The following is a 23,170-nucleotide window of genomic DNA, read 5'->3' as shown; positions in this document are numbered from 1 at the left end:
GTCGTGCATTTTTCAGGCTGCTCCATACTTCGTAGTCGAATAAACGAAACATTGAAAAATAGTAATTATAATACGTAGGTCAGCTCTTTAGGATTCTGCTTTACTTTCGAACAACTAGTGCTAATGGCTTAACGAATGAGCGTAACTGGGCGTGTTGCAGTCTTTTCGTGTATCAGCAGACGTCCATGGCGTTTGCAGGAACTGGTTAACCTAGTGAATTGGTTAACCTAGTGAATCGGACATGTATATAGATACTGAATATTAAAAATATTGACGTCACACAAATCACCGCTTTTTTGCGCTATAGTATACCAGTGTTACGAATAGACAAATAAGCTAAGAGACACGGTGATAGTATGGCGCATTTCATATGTTTTAAGTCAAAGAGCTATTTTTAAATATGCCACTCGATGACAGCGGCTATTTGCATCAATGCGTTGAATGAGAACAACGAAGGTTTATCTGCCCCATCAGGAAATAAGAAAGCTTTGCTCGAAGCGAATGGAGTGAACGATCAACGCACAAAATTCTGTCTTTACTGGAGGGTTTCAAGGCATATGAGATGCGATATAACATGCAGACGCTAGTTTACTCGTGTTATAAAAGGCTAATTGTTGTTGCATTTGTAAGCGATTTCGTATATTCTAAACGAGCTTTGTAGGACGAAAGCACAAAATACCTACGGGTTAACAATATGTAGCATATAAGCGACTCAAGGAAGAACTATTCTAAACGTATTCACAATAGTTGAGCTACGCACTTCGTGTCTAATAACAATCTATCTCCCTATTTGAACAGGTCAAGAAATATCTAGAAAACAAATTCGACTGACAATTCCAACGGCTCTTTGGCCTTCGGTGTATACCCCGCTACTGCCAAACATTTCGCAGATTCAAGAGGTTGCTGTTGAACCCGTGCGAACTCCAACTCCGCCACCTGCAACATCGCCGTCAGCTCCGACTTCAGCTCCGGCACAGACGAGGATTATACAGCCGCCCGTACGAACACAATACATTATTCAAGGAAACACTGTCACTCACCAAATGCCTCAACAGCACCACTTACAACAGAAAGCCCAACAGCAGCAGCACCAACAGCAACAACAACAACAACAGCAACAGCAACAGCAACAACAACAACAGCCGCAGCAACAACAACAACAACAACAGCAGCAGCAGCAGCAGCAGCTACAGCAGATTCAAATTCATCATCAACCACAACATATCCAACACCAACAACTCCAGCAGCAGCCACAACAACTGCAGCAGCAGCAGCAACATCATCATCATCATGTACATGTACAGCAGCCTCAGATAGTTCACGTACCGCAGAGGACTTCGCACGTTGAAACAATATCGACTCCGACAAGCACGTCGATACGACCCATTCGAGTGCAACAGCTTGTAACTAGTACTCCCACGCCATTAACGACGACAACTACGACGCCAATCACAAGCTCTCACATACAAGTGAGTCCGCAGGTGACGACGGCGCAGGTGTCGACCGTCAACAAGCCGGCAGCCAGGAACCGCGTCATGTTTGAAGGTGGGTTACTCGAAAATTATACGTCTGATACTGTTTTTAGCTAACTGGCAAGACTAATTTACACCCGTTTTCGTCACCCGTACAATCATAGCTCAACAATATTTTTGAATTTGACAACACTGAGTCCGCACATTTCTATTCAGTTGCTGGTTGAAGCCTGATGAAAAAACCTTAATTAGCACAGGGAGGCATGTACCTCACCAGAAAAATTCACATGAAACTTCGATTGACTCATTATACGGTTTTGGTGTTATTTTTTACATAAGATGAAAATGGTATTCTTTATGAATACGAGGAAGGCGTGCTGGAAGAAGGAGCAGATCTGCGCACGATATCCGAACCTGCAGGAGATATAACAATTCCTCATCCTGGAACGATGCACATTGTTGTCGATCCAGAAACAGGCCAGGAGTACGCTGTCGAATACCAAACAGATTCTGAAGCATTGGCTACGTCAGGCCATTACGAGGAAACACCCGGGACCAGTGGCAAACAATATGATATTCAGGTTGGTAGGGTATGTGAAATGGGCTCGGTACCGCGATCCGGTCTCGAGTGATTGTTGTCTTGGGTGAACATTTTATTAAAAGCAAATCCAAAACATTCTACAGCTCGAGCTTTGCAATACATCGCTATGAACCATATTGGGGCATGTATATAATATGGCAGGTGTTCTACAGCGGCATATGCGTGGCTCTGGCATCGTCAAAGACGCTAAAAGCAGCCGTCATCATCAGAGGTAAGTCCAACGACACGACGGGTAGGTCAAATGGAAACCGTTTCAATAGCAACGCTTACTTATTACAGATGGTTGAAGATATAAGCGGGGTTCATGAAGGAGGAGTGGTTGTTTACGAAGAGAGTGGGGAAGTCATTGATTGTAATGAAGGTGGCGAAGCCGCTGTCGTCGAATGGGCTGAAGAGGAAGTGGCTGAACAAGAAGTGTCGACGAATTTTTCACCGTTCGACGGGAAGATCGTTTACCATGCAGCACCCGCCGCCGAAGCTAGTCCCAAAGTCGTCCGGGCCAAAAGTAAGAACATGTCTGTTACCTCTATTGCGTTAAAAGGTTTTCGGAAACAGTCCCTGTTGTTGCTTTTGAAGTATTGCTTATTTTTTAGAACTATTATATCATCAAGGCTATTGCCAGATATATTTAGCAATCCTTGTTCTAAGCTAAATTCCATTATTTTTTGCGGTAGGTTCGGGTGGACGGTCTGGTCGCAACCTCCGGCTGACGATTAATCAAATTCATGACGAGCAAATGCAAGCAGTGAGTGCTTTAGTGGACTCTGAAACTGCACAAAATACCAAGATGCACAATGGGAGAGTGATTCCAGGCTGGGAGCGTCAGATGGCGCTTAGCTGCCTCAAAGCGCTCAGCGAAAGGACCGAACCGGATTTCGTGTTGCAGTGCAAGATTTGCAACAACAACAAGACATTTACCGCAGCTGCAACCCTGATCTCGCATTATCGGAGTCACGCCGGCATTAAGCCATTCACGTGCAGCACGTGTAATGCCACATTCACCCGACAACATTCGCTTAAGTATCACATGCTGATCCACAACAACGCCTCTCGGTTCACGTGTCAGGAATGCAATCGACAGTTCCGGCATCCATCTCACTTCAAAGAGCACCTCCGCAGACACACGGGTGAAACACCTTTCGAATGCGTGGACTGCGAGCAACGTTTTAAAACTCGCAATACATACAAGAGGCACCTGAAAACGCGTCATAACAAGCTCCTAAGTAAGGAGGGTATTGCGGAATTGGCGTTGGAGTATGCAGACGGCGAGGAAGTTAGCGAGATGGTCGTGATTGAGGAAGGTTACGAAGAAGAAATAGCTTAGGGGTATGAGAAGTTGTACCTACTACGTGTGGTTTTCGAATGAGTGTACGCATATAGACAGTTTGATGGACTAGGTAGTACGATACATGGTGCATTATATTATGGGCAGACGCTTTGGATTGATTATCGAAGCAGAACTTGGCAAGTGTCAATTACTTGTTGCAACGGTAGAAGAATGGGGCTAATTGAACTCATTGATCAACAGATTTTTTGTCTATGATAATTACAATAATTAGCAAAAAAGCCCTACGGGAATGTCTGTAATGAAATAAGCTTGCGGGTGAAAATAGTATGTTGAAAGAGACATTGGGGCTCCTTCATAAAATGTAGTTGGGTAAATGGCTTTATTATTATTATTGTAGGTAGCTGTAGCAATAACAATATTATTACCACTGCTTTTTTCTGAAATGCTGAAAGACAACCCGTAAAAGAAAGTAAAGTGGCTGATTAATCAATGGAATTGTGTGAGTTGGTTAGATCAGGTGATAAATGTGCATAGGGGAGCTGGGGTTTTCTGTGCAGAGGAAGCTGTATACACGCCGTTCCGTAATGTTAACTGGCTAGCCGCCACTATATTGTAAATAAACATTTTGCTCATTAAACATTCTAGAAATGGCATCTACGTGTGTTTATTGAGAGTAGAAATTGCTTTGATAGAGCACACGAAGTATGAGATGGGTGGAAAGACGAGATTATCGATACATGGCGTACCTAAAAGTTATGCCACTACGTGCTCATGGTACTTTTGTATGGATGAACAAAGAAGCCAACGTAACGAGACCTTCGAATACTTAAAGCGAAATGAGATACACCATTATTGTGGTGTTTGCACGATTTTTAAAATGCGTAAGATTCGTACAGCTTAATATACAATGAAGTAGCTTATTTCAAGGCCGATAGATATTGTCTCACTGATTTCGAATAGTTACGTACGAGAATTCGCACGTAAAAAGCGTATCATCATAAAAGCCCGGGCGTCCGCTTAACTCAGTTGCCATTTATTCAATGGGATATCTTGAAATCTACTAGACTCCCTAGAGTTGAAGCTCGACAATGAAGTATGGGTCCAAAAATAAATAGTTTGTTTGTTTGAAATAGCTGTGACCTGAGGAATGTTTTTATACGAATCAAAGCGACCACATCAAGAGGCAATATATTTAAGTAAAAAACCTGCTATTCTAAACAATTCCACCTATTAAACAGACATAACCGTTATCAAATACTCACCACACTTCTCGTCCTTTGAATCTTAAGAGTAATATACCTGTTTTATTACCTTCCCAATCTTTACTCGTAAGAATTGTTTCCGCGAGCATAAAAAGAAAAATGCTTACAATACCAAGGCCACCGTATGTCATTAATGCATTGCAGGTGGTACTATGAACCGTATCGAGTCCGTTCAGCATGAATTAGACTCCCAGCCTACGATTTACATTTTCGATTATTATATCTTTTGTCTGGAATATCCCATTCAACATTTTAAGGACATCCACCGTTTCAATCGTACCGGATAACGCTTGCAGTCATATCCCTGTCATACTGTCAGAATAACATACGCTACAGCAACGCTCCAAATCTAACTGTCAGGGGGTAGAACCCTACTTGTTCCGCAGGAGTCTGCTTCTGAATATCGTCATAAAGAACCAGTAATCTTCGTTGATATTGCTATTGGTGAGATACAAGCAGAAGCACCTATGGAAGAAATTGAAGTTTTTTTTTGTCCGCAGAGCCATTAATTCTTTAACGATGATTCTTTACAGGTGAGCCTTGATGGTCTAATGCTAATATCCTGTCAAAAAAAGAATGCCAAGATATTACCGGAACCACCTATTGAGCGTACCTGCTTCAAATTTAAGGTCCCTCACTAATTCCTATTTAAGTATTCCCCGTCCCGAACATACCAATTTTAATATATCTCATTATGCTGGTTTTTGATTCTCAGTTTTAAGACGATTCTCACTATTTCGCATCGTCAAACCGAATATATAGTCCTTTCCTTTGGAATTATACAGGACAACATACGTTACAGGACGATATTTCAAATACTTTGTACTATTGACTCACTGGCTTTAATGGAAGCACTATTTTAAAGCAAATGTGTAACTTCATTTTTTATGAAGCAAGTTCGTGTTACTGAAATGCCTTAACTCATTTGTGTACCACCGATACAACTAGGACATACTGTTACTGTCCAAAAAACCGCCATTTGTTTTCCTAGGCAGTGTCCCTTTTCTATTCTTTGTCAATATATTGTGTATCAGCTGTTGGGTCCTGTTCATAATATGCTGTTAGTGTCTCGATTTACTGGTCTACGCGCATAACTACTATCGTGGCCAGGTGTCATCGGCGCAAGATTTATCCGAGAAAACAAAAGCTCTATTTCTATCTTTGTCATATCATATTGGCGATCATCGTTGTTGCAAGCGTGACACTTGTTATTATTTATTACACGAGCTATTCGTCGCAAAAGATACAGCGGGGATCGGTCTGAAGGTGAGAAATGATGGTTACTATGGGTATATTTTTTAATTGATCTAAGGAGTGTGTATTTTCAGAAGCTTATAAAGGGGGTAATATATATGGAGTAGTTGGTATTCGGGATTTGTGGGATACTGTTTGCTATAGACCTGAGAAGGCTGGCACAAAGGGTACAGCTCTTCAATTTCTATAATATGATTAGTCAATTCTGGTTCGAAGAAAGAATATTCGCCGGAGTTTAGTAAGGAGCTTGTGCTGACACCAACAATGTTTAACCGAAATCGATCTAGCGATACTCCATATCGTTGGGTCAGTTTCAGTATCAAATGTGGAGCTCGAATTTTCCGATAATTGCAACTTAATGCAACCATCATATTTATTATAATATCAAATACGTCTTTCGACTGTTACGTTCAGTATTGCCTTATTTAAAGATTTCTTTGGACGGCTGGCTCCAATCAGCACGAAACGAACCGTGTATCTATCTACACCCGACTCCAAAACCGGGACCACTCTTGCGTCCTTCCAGTTAGTAGGCAACCACGTTACTGGTGAATTGCCAAAATAGTAACACCGAAATCAGTGGTGCAGTACATCCGTGGCACTTTATCGCAGAGAGTTACTGGTTTACAACATGATCTCAGTCAGGGAAAGTTTGTGCGGATTGCCATAATATCTAAGCAATAATCCTGTGCATTTATTCCAACCGAGCGTTATGCCGCACAACGGCAATGTGGGTCTCGTGTGTAGTTCATTTCTATGATACAATTCGCTGTGCTACAGCAGTCAACTCGTAGCGCCAATTCTCACTTTAAGACCTAGAGTTATCGCGGTTAACTGCGGAAAATAGGACCGACCCTAGCCGGTCTTAGTCCACGGCACCGTTGCTTGGTCATATAATAGACACGAACCGTCAGACAGACAAGCGGACATAGCGGTTAAACAAATCAGGCTGGCCCTTTTTTCCTTGCCCCTTTTTCTTCTTGCTGCTGCTGCTGCAGCTGCCGCACCCTGTTCTTCAAAGTGACTAGTAAGTGATTCTGGGCTTATGTGGGTAAAAGCCGAGGTACAGTTTTCTGTTAATAGCATGATCAATTGTCTGCGCCATTTGTTCTATCGAGAACTAGGAACCATGGCCTATATTTGAGTTTTGTATTCAAATGAAAATCTTCGCATACGCAGCTATATGATGATTAAATCTAAGCGGCTTTTGATTCTAACTAATTCTTAGTGTTTCATAGAGTAGGCAAACAAGACGCGTTGTGACTCAAAGCCACAGTTCTTCAGAGAATACAGCTGGTGCTGGAACCGTCATTGACATCTATGATAAATATCTGCCTTAATATCGTTATTGTTGACATTAATGCATTGATGTCTGTGTATTTCCAGTAGTACTGGAGGAACGTATTCTTCTAGTGTATGTGCTTTGTCTTTGATCTTAGCACAAGGTTGATCCATAACAGCCTTATGCGTTCAATGATCCTGTACGAGCACAACATTTAACCTGAGTAGTTAGATGACTTCCTGTTATTCAAATGCTCAGAAGGCAAAGAACCACATATTTTGAAGATTATGAATGAACAGCCGAAGACAGCATATGTAAAATAGCGGCCAGTTGAGAGAAGGCGAAAGGCACTAACAGTTATTTATGCCCTGCTGCGATTGCAACTTACCTACCTTCATCAGCTACTTTGCTAACTGATCAACTAGTCGCCATCTAATAGTACCGTAAAACTGATATCTGAACACGCTCTCGTTTACCTATTCGTTTGTACGTCTGGCTGTTATTACTATAGTCGTTGTCATCGTCATGATACCGTTCATTTAGTAAACGTAAGGACGAGCGATGGTGAACCGACGACAATAACGACGGCGGCGGCGGCGGCGGCGGCAACGACCACAACAGCTCATTCTACCGACGGCAAGCGGGCTGCTGCTGCCGAGATTGACGCCCCCTTCGTCCGCCAACAACGATCGTGATTCACTGATTGACCAACACAGGTAAGCAACAGTCAGCAGACAAACAGGCTAAAACTTAGTTAGCAACGCAGTACAATGACGGTGGTATCATTGTAGATGCTGTCGTCATTGCTGCCGTTGCTGCTGGTTGCGGCGGAACGAACTGTACTTCGCTCCAAGATTTTTCTTCTCTATACCCGATTAGCCAGCTACAGTGGAAGCAATTGTGTGGTTCTTCGTTCGCTGTTTGGATCGCAATCGAGACTTCAGTCTTCATCGTGCCGCCGGCGCCGCTGCAGTGGCTGGCGGCAAGGGGCTGTTGTTGCTGATTTTATTGCAGCCGACTACACATAGCGACGCTCCTCGCAATGCAGTTATGGTTTAGTCAGTAGAAGCAGGAATCAAAACATTGTCGCTCCGGAACGCGAAGCGTCTCGTGTGTGCGATGTGTAAATAGCTGCTGTTTCAACAGGTATAGTTGCGGCCGTTTCAACTGAGTTATAACTGTGGTGCAGGTGCTCTGCTGCTATTAGCAATCGTGGGGTATCCGTTAAGCTATTTCTTTTTCGCCGTTATCATTGTTGCGGTTGTAATTGCGCTCTTAAATGACTCTAATCGTAGTATCAAAAGATACGTTCCTGCGTAGCCGACTGAATTTGTGATTTGGTGTGACTGGTGTCATTTTTTAATAAAGTTCAGGATTACTCTCATAAAATATCGGTCGGAACCGCCCGCCAGGATAGGCGCCCCTCAGCCCGAGCCAGGTATGTATAATCTCGAGCCTTAAGTATCACCAACATTACTCGTCTGAGCACCCCCTGGTGTCACTTGCCCACATACATCGGAGACTACAATTGTAGGCCCAAAAAGGAGCAATGGCTGCTATTATATATATATATATATATATATATATATATATATATATATATATATATTGGAGGCGAAACGAATGCTGTGTAGTTCGACTAATATATCGTTATTGACAACTCAGTAAAACACTTAACATAATAAACATGTCGAACCACTTATGATTTTGTGTTCTCCATTCGGTCTTCGTCCACTTGGAATGAAGCGCGCTCTGTGCTCGGATTCAAAACTGCGCGGGACGGTCCTTTCCCCTCTGGATAACGGCGCGCCTTCGTGAGTTCCTTCCGAAAGCGCACACTCCCGCATGCGTCTGTGTCTGGGCGCGCCATCAAGCCCCGCGAATTCCATCGAGCTCGTATCGAGAGCTGGCACTGAGTCCGGTCGTATTTGCTGCTATATTGTGTTCTGTTATGCACGCCTATCCACCGGAAAGGTCGGATGTGACTAGTTTCGGAATGTTTGAACAATAAATAATTTGCAATGCGCGAGTTTCAGCACAAAATGTAAACCAGTGTTAATTCCATAGGTGTGCTTTCACCGATTATGTGTAACTTTTTCGGTGAGAGAGGTACAAATAAGTCCTGTACTTTGCTCTGAGCAGTGGTTACACTGTCCCGCGATGCCCGTTTATGTGTCGCTCCTCTGTTGTCGATGGTCTTGATGGCCGGTGGGTCCGTGTCGAATGGTTAGTGATGTTTTGTCGCTTCACCTGGTTACTGGTTTTGTTTCACGTACGATCGAGTTGACTCTGGGGTTCTGTAGCCAAGTTGAGTCTTATTGCCCGCCATATATCCGACGGATTTATTGCGACACCGGCCGTTCTGCAGCATTGTCATGACCAGTAGCAGCATCAAGGAGAACTGAATTGTTGTTGTGAGCGGATGACGTCGTTTTTTAAGCTGGGTGGGTGGGTGTCTGTCTGAGTGTATATGTTTCCCTTTGCTCAGCGCCGACAGCGACAGCAGCGGCTGGAGCAGCACGAGAAGTACGATACTAGTGCCAACATCAACAGAAGCAGAACCGGCAATAATAGCAGCATCAACGAGCGCGGCGGCGGCGGCGGCGGCGGCAGGAGGTACAGACACCGTCAGAGAAGTGTGGTCCTGCTCGTGGACTGAGTACGTCTGTCCGCCCGTCTATGGTTGGTTAGGCTCGTTATGCGTGTCGCCATGTTTGCGTCATTGGAAAGAAAAACGGAGTATTTGCTGCTGCCGACCGACGTCGTCTCCACTACAGCCGCTGCCACCTCTACAGCTACAGTCGATCCCCGCGGCCCGTTTGTTTGTTGAAGCGCGACCTGCCTGTCGGTCTGTCCGTCCGGCCAGGCGACCGCCCGCTAGTCTGTCCCTGTACTGCTGCTGCTACCAGCAATCGCAGTGGCGATGAGTTGCTGAGGCGATGTTTGTGGCCGCTGGCTGCTGGTGACTGGCGAAAGAACCAACGAACGCCGAGCGGCTGGCGTTTGTGCTGCAGCAGTGAGTCAGTTAGCTAGCCATCCAGCCAGTAATGCTGCCAATCATCGTGATAGTGCGTGGCTGACGATAGCAATAACAGTCGCAGTAGCGGCAGCAGCCAGTTCTAGCGATCGGGGGGGGGGGTCGCTGCTGCTGCTGCTGTACTAGTAGAAACAAGTCAGTGACAACAACAGTCAGAGCGGCGGCAGCAGCAGCAGGCTGGCAGTGTGGGAGTGTTCGTGTTTCCTGACATTGCCGCTGTTGCTGCTGGCGATCAGCAGTGCCTTTGTTACGTGTGGCTAAGCGAACGGCAAACCAACGGTTAATCGATCCGGTTCACCGCTGCATGCTCCACTGCGGCTGGCCAGTGTCTATGGCCAGAACTCGCAGCGACACGACGACCCAGCACGTACCATACCTGCAACTGACGAGGGCACAAAGAAAAGTCTCAGAAGTGCGTTCCATACCCGTCGTTCTATTATTACGCTCTCTTCGGGCACGCAACACTCAAATAAGACGGCCGTGTGCGGTGACCACTTTGAGGGTACCTGGCTGAAGTAGAACCTCTCGGTCTGCACCCTTTGTTCGTGTCTTCGTCGTTTTCGCGGCGGCAGCAGCAGCAGCACGACGACAACTGTTTTGTCCATTCATATACAAATAATAACAGCCGTAATCTCTCTTTGTCGTTGCTGCCGCCTTCGCCGCCGCCGCCGCCGCCGCCGACGCGGACGCCTCTAAGTATCCTCAAGCTGTGTCAGGGTCACCATTTCTTTATCTGAAGCATAGATACAAGGCACAATACGCTCGCAGCGCATCTATACGGTTAATATTAAATTTTGCAGGTGTTGCTGCAGAAATAGCTGTGGGTTTCGTCGGCCACCGTTATTGTGATTATTGTCGTCAACGACGACGACAACAACAACAACAACAACAACAACAGCAACAGCAACAACAACAACATTCACTTTCGTCCCAGTGTGAGTGCAGCGGATAGTACTCCTTCGTTTTATTATCATCTACTATCTACCTGTTACAGCATTACTATCGTGATCATCTTCACGATTACTCATGTGCTGCTACTGCCGCAACTGTTCAGTGGCTTTTATGGGAGGCGCTTCATTGTGTCTTCAAACCATCGTTGAAGTCAACGGTGTATTCGAGCAGCTGCTACTGCTGCTGCTCGTATAAGCCTGTTCAGAAGAAAGAGAAACTTAGGAATTACAGTACAACTACGGGTGTCCTGCCGGCCGGTCTTTCCGCCTCGCTGAGGAATAAGTGGGGGCGGCAGTTGCTGCAACAGCCGCAGCAAAAACGACGACGACAACGACAACACCAGCAGAGGTTGCAGGCTTCATCGTATGTCAACTGTCGCATTTCGTCTGTTCCTCCCCATTTCGAGTAACAGCCAGAAGGAAATTAAGAAGAAGTGACGACTAAAAGAAACGCAGAATTTGGTGGTCATTGTTGTGTTCCGTGATAACTTCCGCATCGTGTCCTCGAGCTATTACCGAACGAGCGTTATTGGTGGCTCGCCTCCTGAGCTTAAGGCAAACGAAGTTAACGACATTCCAAAACAAAATAACAGAAATAACAACAACAACAACAACAAAATAACAACGTCAACACAGACACCGAATTTGACAGCGTCGAATCGGCTATCAAAGAGGAACAGGACGGGGGTAGCACGAGGGCGGCGGCAACGGCGGCATGACAGCGACAGCCGCCAACGGGGAACCTATCCAACATCAACACCATTACGATTATCGCCGGCTTCTACATCCTCTATTACTTTCCCGGCTGGTTGGAGTTGTTGTCGCTGGTGCTGCCGTTGCTGCCCTCAGCGGTGGCAGTAGAATGAATCAAGTTCGAATGGTCACAGGTGCAAATAATAAAAGTGTCGAGGAGTGAAAAAAAGTTCCTCAAAGTGAATAGTAGAGTGAAAAATACGAAGTAGTGTGGAGTATCGCTGTGGGTTTGAGTTCGTGAGTCATTTAGGTGGGACTCAGGAACGACCGTCATCGCCATCGGCGGCACTGGAACATCAAGGTGTTGATGATTAATGCGCTGTTCATCCGTTCCTGTCCGTGCGACCGCCATCTGCCCCAGCTGCTACTACCCCGTTTCTTCGGTTGTTGTTGTTGTTGTTGTTGTTGTCGTCGTCGTCGTCGTCGTCGTCGTCGTCGTCGTCGTCGTCGTCGCCGCCGCCGCCGTTGATATCGCCGCTTCCATCTCGTCTTCCTCCTCCCGCTCTTCCATTATCGTTACCACTGAAGCACTAGACAAGATAATCGAAATTAGACCAAACGACGAAGACGAAGACGACGTCTTCGTCACCTTGTCGAATCTAGTTGTCGTCGCCGTTACCAAGGCGGGGGCCGCCGCCCTCGCCAAACGAGCATGCAATGGAGGGCGTAACAAGCGACGAACTTGTCATAGGAGGAGTAGGAGGAGGAGGCGGGGGTCCGGGACCGCTCATGTTGGCGACGACAGGAAATTCAGACAGTCCGCTGCTCGTCGGCCCGTTGCCGATGCCACTGCCATCCAATCTGGTCGGTGGATCCGGGGGCGCAAGCGGCGGCGGTGTTGTTTCTGGTAGTGGCGACCACCCCATCAGCAATGAGAACACGGCCAATTTCGAACGAGGCGTCGGTCGTAGTCGCAGCGCATTCCAGCTACGCACAGGTGATTGAATCAATGAGCGACTCCATTACTCTAATAATAAATATAATGACCATCCTACGGGTGCGCAGTCATAATACAGTAACTTAGTTTGAGTTTAATAGGAACAAAAATTTTATGTAGCTATTCCTTAAGGTAATTATATAAAGAACACTGAAACTAACAATAGGTGTTACCTTGCTTACACAAAATGAGGAAGGCTTGAATGTCGTAATAATAAGACACAACAACGCCCTTCAGCAGCTGAAGTAAATGCATCCAACTATCGTTAGTCTAGTGTGTGTTTTTACAAAAATATTATATCTACATGTGCAAGAAACTTGAATGATCTTTGTCGTAGGATAACGATGAAAGCTTTGCTCTGAATCCACTAGCTGGAAAGTTTAGTTTGTCAAAGTTATCAGAAATGAACAAAAACCTTATATTAGCGAACCTGAAGTAACCAGTTGAGCACATCTCCTATTTCGGCGTAAATCAAAGGAACAGCAGTTCGAGGTTCTTGGATTTTTTCAAAAAAAACTGATGCTCTATATACATATACAGTTTATCTGATCTATTCAATTTAATTGGGCTGTGTCTCCGAGATTTTTTGCCGCCTGGGTACATCAACATATAGCCATCAGTTAGGGCTTGTAATAACATATAGGAAATTGAATTTTAGCTCCATTCTTTCCTGTGCTGCCCGTAGCACCCGCCGACGCCGCGTCCAGCGTCCGAGGCGGCCATGCATTCAGCAGCTCATTCGATTTGATTATGCTGGTAATCGTACATTTATATTTCAAAACTGTGCCTTATATCATGGGATTATCTCGAGTGTACATGCAAATGGAAGGGGTCTAATAATAAGTGTGTAATAGAGCCGGAATGTGACGTGCTCGCTCTCTCACGTGGATGACGACGTCGTGAACCGCTCTTCGTTACTGCTGGTACTTCTGCTGCTGCTTACCAGCTCTTCTATTACGTTTTGGCACGGTTACTTTTGCTGCTGTTATGATAAGCACATATCGCAGTCGCTGCTAAATAGGGATCATCTATTGGCTCACCCATATCTAGGGTTCATGAAGTAACCGTTGCGGCTAGGAGCTGCCGCTCGTTGTCGCAGACACAACACGCGTAGTTCAGAATTGGAGTTATAGTGGAGGAGACCGATCAGTTTTCATTGAATGGTTGAACGATCAGGCCAAGCTTACTGTGCCTTTGTTAACCCTTACGGTGACATTCGTCGGTTTCCTAACATTTCATCATCTTGGCGTAGAAGAATCGCAATTGTGTATTAGAACTTGTCAATACGAGTAATTAACAGGTTATGTCATATACCAATATTGGATATCTGTATATTTCTAGTGCTCAATGGGATTAGTTTTATTTTTTTTTATCGTGATTTTACTGCTTAGTTAGCATACGCTATTTGAAACATGATTAAAGTAAGAGCTTTTTTAAGGTTCACTCTGCTAGACCTATCACTAGATTCCTGTCTGAAAATTCCCATTTGCAGACTCTTTGACAACCAGACTATTGCATAAAACTCATGTACACCAATATTGATATACATAAAAATAACAAAACAAAAAAATAACAACCCGTCTGGCTTGTAATGAAGATTGAAACATTATACCAGCGGTTGTCTCGTCTCACCACCTCCGAGCCTAATATATAATGCATATGTCGGAATAGATGCGTGTGTATTTGGCCACTGAGTCGTCGCGTGCCAGTCCCTCACCAACTGGCCTTAGTTGATTCGCGTTCTGGAACACATCGACGACAAGGCGCACCAACTGGAGAATGCAAACTGGAAACAGCGGTAATGCTTGTCCTAGTTGAAGTGCAATCAATTGTTTGCGGCGAAGCTTACCAGAGCGGACGACAACGCCGATTTAAGCAAACGTATAGCAAACCCGTCAGACTGAAACATCTCGCAGGGGCTTTAAACCGATGGGTTACGAACGCTGCTGCAGTATACTGGGCTAAGATGAGTACATAGAACCGTCAGATAAACGCCCAAAACTTAGCCAGTAGAGATTTCCGTTTCACACGGACAGGCAGGCAGACAGATAGACAGACACTTGAGCAGACAGACCAGGCCGATAGCTGTGCTGGCGCGAACTCGCCGACGAATAGTAGGCAGGAAAGGTCCATAAGTAAACATTCTCATCACCAGCGACTGTGGGTTGTTCTTTTACGTTAGTGAGCGAGTGTCGTCGTAGGAAGCGACAAGAAGTCGAAAGGATCTCCCTACTTTGTCATAAGTAGCAAAAAGCTTCTTTAATTGATCGAAGTCAATACTTTCGCAAACAGTTACTCACAAAACCACTCTTATTTATGTATTTTTTTGCGGTTTTTATGTTTTAATGTTCCCTATATGAACTTCAAAACTATTCGGAGGACGAACATGGCTAACAGTTAATGTCGGTTTTTTTTAGCGTTGTAGTTAATACTACTTATGCGGTTTTTGTCTACCAACGAAATGCGATACATCGCTTACATGTTGAATCTCTATGATATACTGAATAAACAGGACGATTAGGACTCGAATTGTTCTATTTATCGCGCAAGTGGTTCGAAAAAAAACGACGACAATTTGTACTAACTTTTTAACTAAATTTAGGAAAAAAGTACCTAAAATAACGATTCGAAGCACTGGTTAATAATAACAATAATAATAACGTATGCTCCTACATTTCTCTCTGTCGATGTTTTTTTTATATATTCAGGTTGTTTAGTATGTTTCCCTAATACTTTGAATTGAAAAATATTTTCCTTTTTTCCGTTATTTACATGCCAAATAGCCGTGTTAAAACTTTTTTCTAAAGTCTAATGAACACTACTATAAAGAATTAAACATTTTATGATTTGAAAATTCTGAAAATTTAATCTTGAAGCCATTATCGCATTATCTAACATGTAAACAATAGCAAACAAGTGTATTCCTACAAAAAAATTACACTTGAAATTTATTAAAAGAGGTAAATATTTGTACATGCTCTGCAGTTACTGCGCTATTTAATGCAGTCGTAGATAAGTCTATGACAGACACACTTCGAGATAATAATAATACAGTAGATAACAGTAGCCAAACTTTGGCTAAAAAACCCCAATTGAATTTAAAAGTATTTACTTAAAAAAAATGCGCAAGAAGTTCTCACTTACCTTGAAGAGATTGAGATTCAAACTCCTTTTCATGAAAAAAGTTTGCATTAAGATTTAGAAAACTGTAACTGCTAGAGCGAACTGGTAGCTTCAAGAAGAAAGTTTGTCGAGATCAATTTGTCTTCCCTCTGTTTTGTTAGACGTTGCCGTTGTTGAAACAAATACGAAATTAAATTTATAATAGCCGAAAGTGTTCAAGCAGTGTCGAATTATTACACCACAAATTAAGTTGAATGATTTAGGAGAATTCGAATTGAAACTAGTTAATACTACTGAGGTGGCCACAAGGCATCAAAAATCAGTATCCACGAAGTTGACAATTCATTATATATTTTACCGTATTACATTTTATACGACTAAATAACGAACGCAGATATCTATTATACATATTCGATCTCAATAATATCTTAGCAGTTTTATTATAATTGAAACTAATCGAGTACGCTTAATAAAAAGATAAGGTCAAGATAAGGTCATTTTTTTTCTGTATTTTTTGAGATATCCCAAAAAAAGTAGCCGAACGAAAGTTTTTGAGAATGTCTTTCAAGAACGTTAACACAAACAAACTGTTCTTTTTTAGTAGCGTACAGCTTCACAGACCTCAACAGGAAGGCTCGTCCAAGGTAAAATTCCCCAGTGATTGCTCACTTACTTTTAACAAAGCAAGGGGTACGTACCTTGTAGTTTATTGTACTACGTATTGTACTACGAGGTCAAAAAAGAATGGATAAATCGTTTGGCTTTTGTCGAGCGAAGGCCGATCTGCTATTTGGCTTGTGGCGCGACACTCGTCTGCCTGTCTGCTATATACAAACCGATTTCCAAAGCATCCGAGCGAGTGCTTTGTGTTTTGCAAGCGCTTTGCAAATAAATAACTTGCAGCCGCGTTTCGTGTTCCTGGGAAAAAAGTAACAAAAAACGTTTGCTATGCTCGGTGTCCAGAATAAAATAGCTTTCGAGTGGTGCCAATGGAACAAACAGCTCTCAAAGTCTAGGTTATGAGTCAGCGTCTAGTGGACAAGTATTGTCAACAGTCTCGTAACAAAGAAAATAGCCTTGGATACAACTCTTGTTCTAAGCAATCTGTTAGAGCTTCTGTTGAAGAATCCTCGAATCACGCCCTGGCAGTTTGTAGAAGAGTTGGACATCTCATGCACATCATCTAGGCCCATTTTAAACGATCCTTTGGAGGCGCGAACATTTACAGCAAGAATTGTGTTGAAGGATATTATTTTCAAGCAAACGTAAACACGTCAATAGCTGTCTCAGAAAAACTTAAATGCAAAGAAGAGCTGGATGTTCTTCAGCGTGTTATTAAAGGCGACGAGACGTGGGTGTATAGCTTTAGCTGGGGAACAGACATGCAATTATCAGTTTAAAAATGAGTGCAGATCAAACATTGCAAGATAAGTTACTAAGTCTCTTATTATCTATTCCCACAAAAGGAAGTTATGAATCGTAAATTCATGCCTAGAAGTTTTACTCGTAAAAATTCTGATCTGTAAAAAGCGGTGTTTCCAAAAAGTTGATTGTGACAACGCCAATAAGAAATCTGCATAATTTATCTGGTCTTAGAATGTTTTACGAACTGGAAAAAGAAAAACTAATATGGTAGCTTCTTTTCCATTCTTCCAAATAACAACCTACGTGAAGTCGTAGAAGTTCCAGCAAGGTTGCTCGTATTAAAAATAATTTGTGGTCGATTGGTTGTAATAAATAATTACAACACATCGACCACAACTCATTTGTACATGCTCACGCCTATTATGTATATCGTTTTTTCAGTAGCCTACCTTGTCTGAAAAGCAATGTAATCGTATTGTAAAACGGTATCAAGTGTACTACCTTGATGAATAGAACCCTATTTACTCCACAGTTTTTTCGACGGCTTTTAAAGTTCCGAAGCTGCTGCTGTGCGTCAATGCCACCTTGTTTCCATCGTGTCAAATCTCTCTCGGAGAGGATTTTAATCTTATTTATGGAGCTAATGCTTTTGGAGACGCCCCGAATACTTGCGGAGCTTGCTAATAGGTGTTAATGCAAGCGACAAGTATCGCTTAAAGTATCTCAATCGTACATTGATACTGTGAGCGCATGTCACTAGCTCTGTAGCGGCCATACTTAAATAACTGGTCGAATGAAGTTTGAATGAATGGATACCGTCACAGCTGTAACTTGTCGTGTAACTACCATCGTCTTAAACTTTGCCCGCCGCATGTTTTATTTTGATTTATTTGTAGCCTGTGCATCGTATCTACATCGTCAATGTATACAGTGATCTTAATTAGTCGAATTCGATAAGATCGTGATGCCTTCAGAATTGCTCGTGCGACTTATGGAAATAATGCATTCAACGGACACAATCTGCTTCTAATGTACGACACATTAGATTCTGGTACGCTGGAAATAGCTCTAGAAAGAAATGATAGAACGACGCGTGTCTATTTAGTAATCTAACAAACGTTAACAACGGATACCTATATTATGAAGATAACCCACAGCTAAGATTAGATTAGTTAAGGTTTATTTGACAAAAAAAATCATAGTTTGATTAATTAATCAAGGTTTTTCTTTTTTTTTTTTTGTTTACTTCCGCACGAAAAACGATCCTTTGGCGCCTGTTAAATACATATAAATATTGATAGGTTCACTTGTCTGTGTGGCAGATGTGTAGAGGTGTCAGACTGTAGGTGTAGACTGTACGGATTGTTGAAGTCTACATGAGAACAAGCTGAACTATTCCGCTATTCCAGCGTGTAGCCGCTTTTCTTCCGGGAGGCCACCGATTGATGCGATCAATCGGTCGCTGTATCAGTAAAATATGGTAAAGGCGGTCGTAATAGCTATTTTGGGCATTTCAATTACGGCAGTGACCATGGCATAGGACCGGTAAAGCGTCGGCCATTGCTAAGCCAATCGTGTGTACAATGAAAGCAACTAGTAGTTTACAAAACCGAAAAGTTACAAAGACTTGTGCAAATCATTGTATGTGAATGATTAATTAAAATAAAGATGAGTCTTCAAATATACAGAAAACCACCGAATAACTGACACACTGTTCTTTGATGCTTAATGATTGTTACTTTCACTGCAAAGATTTCCAACCATGTTGTGTGCAGGAATCATAAGGGATAACCTTCGGCGGGAAATGTTCAGGCTTGTGAATGTGAACAAAATTTGCGTTCGGTTTTTTTGCAGTCAGTTTTCCAGTTGGCCTCAAGCCACCTGGCTGACAAGTTCGTAGTTGTCACCTAAAGCGATGTCTTTAGGTTGCTGGTCATCACTTATGCTCAAGTAGTCGTTGATCATGACGACCTTCCTTGGCCGCATCGACGTCACACAGTGTCGGAGTCTAGCAAGACTCGCAATACATGTCACTGTTACAGTAAGTAGTGGCAGGATGAAGAGCAGTTTATTGTCTTCAAGAGGTCGTCATCTTTTGACCAAATTTCGCCGATCTTGTCGTCTTTTTTTTCTATTATATCCGTTATTACCCCTCTGGTACATTCTTTAGTTTTTATCTCCATGATTTTTCAGCTGATAACACTATCGCACGCAGTTGTTGTCGACGTGAAACTCCGTATCCACGAAATTGACAAGGAGTAAATACGTAAATAGTGTTCGCTTCTAGCGCGTGCAAGCAGTTGAGTGACTGATTGCAAAAGTCTGATCGTCGTTTTCTCGAACTCCTCTTTTCTCATCGCCAGGCTGTCCACCTCTCTGCTTGTGGCTTTATTTATTGATTTCGCTTAGCCTTTGCTGCGGCTTTTGTTCTAGCTACGGCTGCTGACACTGTTATAGCTGCCGTCGTTGCCACTTGTTGCGAGAACGACGCCGCGGCGTGCAATCTATGTGTCTATTATATCAATCATCATTTATTCATCTTTCTGGCCTACTGGTATGGTGAGGGTGGTTGCATTGATTCTGAGCCTGAACCTGCGACCTGGTGATGGCCGTCTATCTAGCCAGCTACTTGACTGCCTGCCTAGAGCATGACCAGCTGTTCACAAGGTTTCCTTCCGTAACTCGCTTCGATACATCTGTCGCTGCTGCTTTCGTATGCGTACTGATCGCTAACAACGTAAATTATTTATGTATAACAGTCTGGGGACTGCTTTTAGCGCGCTGCCATGTAGCGTCACCATGGCGGCTCTCGGTTGTGGTCGCCGGCGCCGTTTTTGCAACCGATTTTGCTATAGCACAGCGTCGTGTGTTGTTCATATTGCTTGATAGCAAATTGAAGACGTATGGTACCGCACTCAATGCCATATAGTAAGCACTTCCGCAAAGTGAACTGGGACAACGCCAATGATGGCGGGAACAACAGCGGTCCTATTCGATGGTGTTGATTTTAGCTACGATGCGGCTGACTTCGATCGGTTATGGCGGCTGTGATGATGATGATGATGATAAGCACAACGAGGGCATAGATGCTGCTGCCGTTATTGCGAAATTAAGTTTTCCGCAATTGTAGAACTATGTCGCTCTTCATTCAGTTCGACTGATTAACTACCTAAACTATTGCCGACGTTCCCAGTGTTTTCTATTGCGCCAGTACAAATAGCAGCAGATCAGAGGGTCTGATAGGAAGACGTCCTAAATATTATGAGAATAATAATGTGGTATTCGTTTAACTGTGTCACTTCACTGTTAGGGTCCATAAATTTAACAAAAAAAAACAAGGCCCAACGAAAGTTGAGTAGGGACAGGTTAATAATGGCTTCAGAATTGTCGCCCATTCATCCATTCACTCTTTCATCTTGAACAACAAAGTTTTGCTTCAACATCCTTTTTGAACATGATTGAAAACTAAATTAGAGTAAACGCACAACCTATAAAATTGATTTCATATTTTCACATCCTCCTAAGCAATAACCGTATAAGGGAAATATGAGTTCTAACAACGCCACGTTGTTGTTATTATTATATGGGTCGCTGTTTTGAGATCGAAAATCTCAATTTGTTTAACAAGCTATGGAGGCATTTGGATAGAAGCCGCATGATTCTATGCGAAATTTAACTCAAAACATTCTTACAGCTTCATAAGACAAATATCTTGTGAAGACAAGTAATAGTACTGCTACGCAGAGCGTTCAGAACAAAAAAAAAAAAAAAAAAAAAAGAAAATAGTAAATTGCTTAGGATGAATCAATCAAATCTACGTGAATAAACATAGATTGCAAAATATGTTTGATTCAGTTGGAGGAGTAAATTATATACAATGTCATTTTGAGTAATCCCTTATTTATAGAGTTAAAAAGAGTCCTTTTAGCGTTCAATTGTTTCATGTTTTTAGTTCATGTATACTAAGCTTAGCGTTGAACTCCTTTCATAGCTAACTGTCAGCTATCTTTCCTGCGAGCGGCTTTGAGATCGCTCCTCAGTAAGACTTCAAGGGTCTGGCATGGGCCGAAGGTTCAATACGGGCAATCAGGAGAAACGAAGGGTTTTTGAAGAGTTTGCGGTTGATTTTTAGCTCGATTCAAATTTTGGCACTACAAACAAAGTGAGCGAAAGCAAAAAAGCGGCCGTCCATCTATTTGTATCGAGTTACCCTCTGACTTCCTTCGTGCTGGATTCGATTGTACACTTCCGTTGCATTGTACAATGTCCCAAATATGGAGATCTCAAAACGTGCTCAGATCGATCTTTTTCTCTAATTTTGTGTATGAATTAAACTCGTCAGAAAATTCGTCGAGCACATATATCCAGTTTGTAGCCAATTGTATGCTTGTTCGCTTGTGACGTTTTCTGCATTCAAAGCAAGGCAGAGGTCGACCCTCTGGTTACGAAGACTTTGAAATTTCCTTTATACCCGAGCAGAGGTCACATATGAGAGCTCGCCAGATCTTCGACAGGAGCATCCAAGTCGACCGGTGGATCTCTAATATCTAACGAGCATTTATTGGATCGAGAACTTAGATTATAGGATTAATAGATTAAAGACGGCTTTAATCTCGTAACTGTGGTGACGAGTGATAAAAAATAAACAGTCCAATATCAGTTTACGCAGCGGCGATCATGGTCGGACAACGGAGACGTGGTACCAAGGTCAATTGAACACCTAAACGACTTGTGTTGATTCAGTTCAGCCTAGCCCATAGAGAAACGACGCCAAGTCAGACATCAAAGACTGATTGCTTGTTGGTACTATTAGACGTCCTATTGCTGCTACAATGTGACGCGTGGTGGGTTCAACTTGGCCTGTCTGCCATTGTAGTCACTACATTATGTATAATAATTGGTTTTTCTAAGAGCTTCGATATGTATGGGCTAAAATCATTGGAATGAGTGTAATCTTTTAGCTGCTATTCATAAATAAAGTGCACTCAAATGCGCACGCGCGCAAATGAAGTGGGGGTATCCTAACTAGACATGCTGGAAAGCCTTTGCGGCCAGTTAGAGTGACGCAGTTAAAGAACAACAAAGATTAGGCACAAACCGGCTGTCGGACAAAGACACGTTTCCATGATGCGCTAGTCTTGGCAAACATCTGTCTATATGTAATCTTAGTTGCCTCCGGTCGATTGCTGTTTCATGATCCACTTTGTTATTCTATAGAAGCACGCATTTGTTAGTAACCATTTTACTCCCGTGAGCACTTCATTGATGCGTAGAGTGTTAGCAAAAACTCATTTCAACAGCCCGTAGCAAAGCAGCGAATGCTAATTTTGGGTATTTTATGACATATAGGAAACGTAATGGCATGTACGCTGATCGAGCTCATATATGAAACTTGAATCATTCAGCGAAGAATTTATAAATCTCGGCTAAAAACCCGATCATTGGTTTAGCCCGACGTTTATCCAGCCCTCATTGCGGTCAAAGACGCTCATCAGTTCATGATACATATGATATTGTCGTTGTGAAGCCCGCAATAGTAGTTTCCGATTCTGAACCTTTAGCGTAGATCTGAATATTTAATAGATTTGCGAGTTTTTGTGAGGGTTCGAGGTGAACACTGAAGACTACTATTTTTTACGTTACTTGGCTTTGTCTATTTTACTGCTCTATAAATTTCGCTGTAGTTATGTTTTGGTTGCGCAAAGCGTAGAGTCGTTGGTCGCCAATGAGTGTCTGTTTATCACAAGAATGAATATTGTATTTCGGTGCGATAGATTGTTGTGGGTCTCTTTCATATTATGGCACATACTTTTCGATTTTATGCGTCTAAATGGGTGCCATTATAT

General features: G+C 43.0%; 2 protein-coding genes across 2 annotated transcripts in view; both read left to right on the top strand.

Moving 5' to 3' along the window:
* The first annotated feature begins 157 nt into the window (after positions 1–157).
* LOC111244564 (uncharacterized) lies at positions 158–4,014 on the top strand. Its single transcript, XM_022791794.2, has 5 exons — positions 158–625; positions 799–1,545; positions 1,812–2,053; positions 2,353–2,578; positions 2,748–4,014. The coding sequence occupies exons 2-5, from the start codon at positions 1,044–1,046 to the stop codon at positions 3,395–3,397; spliced, it is 1,620 nt and encodes a 539-aa protein (XP_022647529.1). The 5' UTR covers positions 158–625; positions 799–1,043; the 3' UTR covers positions 3,398–4,014.
* Positions 4,015–7,889: 3,875 nt separating this feature from the next.
* Positions 7,890–23,170, top strand: part of LOC111245451 (uncharacterized) — a gene marked incomplete in the record, with an annotated part of 34,563 nt that continues 19,282 nt past the window's right edge. Inside the window, 2 exon segments of the mRNA XM_022793831.2 lie at positions 7,890–8,597; positions 8,906–12,836. Of these exon segments, the coding sequence (XP_022649566.2) occupies positions 12,557–12,836 (280 nt within the window).

This window comes from Varroa destructor, unplaced genomic scaffold (genome assembly GCF_002443255.2).
Source record: "Varroa destructor unplaced genomic scaffold, Vdes_3.0 BEIS01000002.1, whole genome shotgun sequence".
Lineage (NCBI taxonomy): Eukaryota > Metazoa > Arthropoda > Arachnida > Mesostigmata > Varroidae > Varroa > Varroa destructor.
Note: the sequence above shows the minus strand (reverse complement) of the source record. Positions and strands in the feature narration are given on the sequence as shown.

Coding starts and splice junctions, on each gene's coding strand:
- LOC111244564 (XM_022791794.2), top strand. CDS start 1,044: ATGCCTCAACAGCACCACTTACAACAGAAAGCCCAACAGCAGCAGCAC. Junction 2,054..2,352: donor GCAAACAATATGATATTCAG/GTTGGTAGGGTA, acceptor TACTTATTACAG/ATGGTTGAAGATATAAGCGG. Junction 2,579..2,747: donor CAAAGTCGTCCGGGCCAAAA/GTAAGAACATGT, acceptor TTTTTGCGGTAG/GTTCGGGTGGACGGTCTGGT.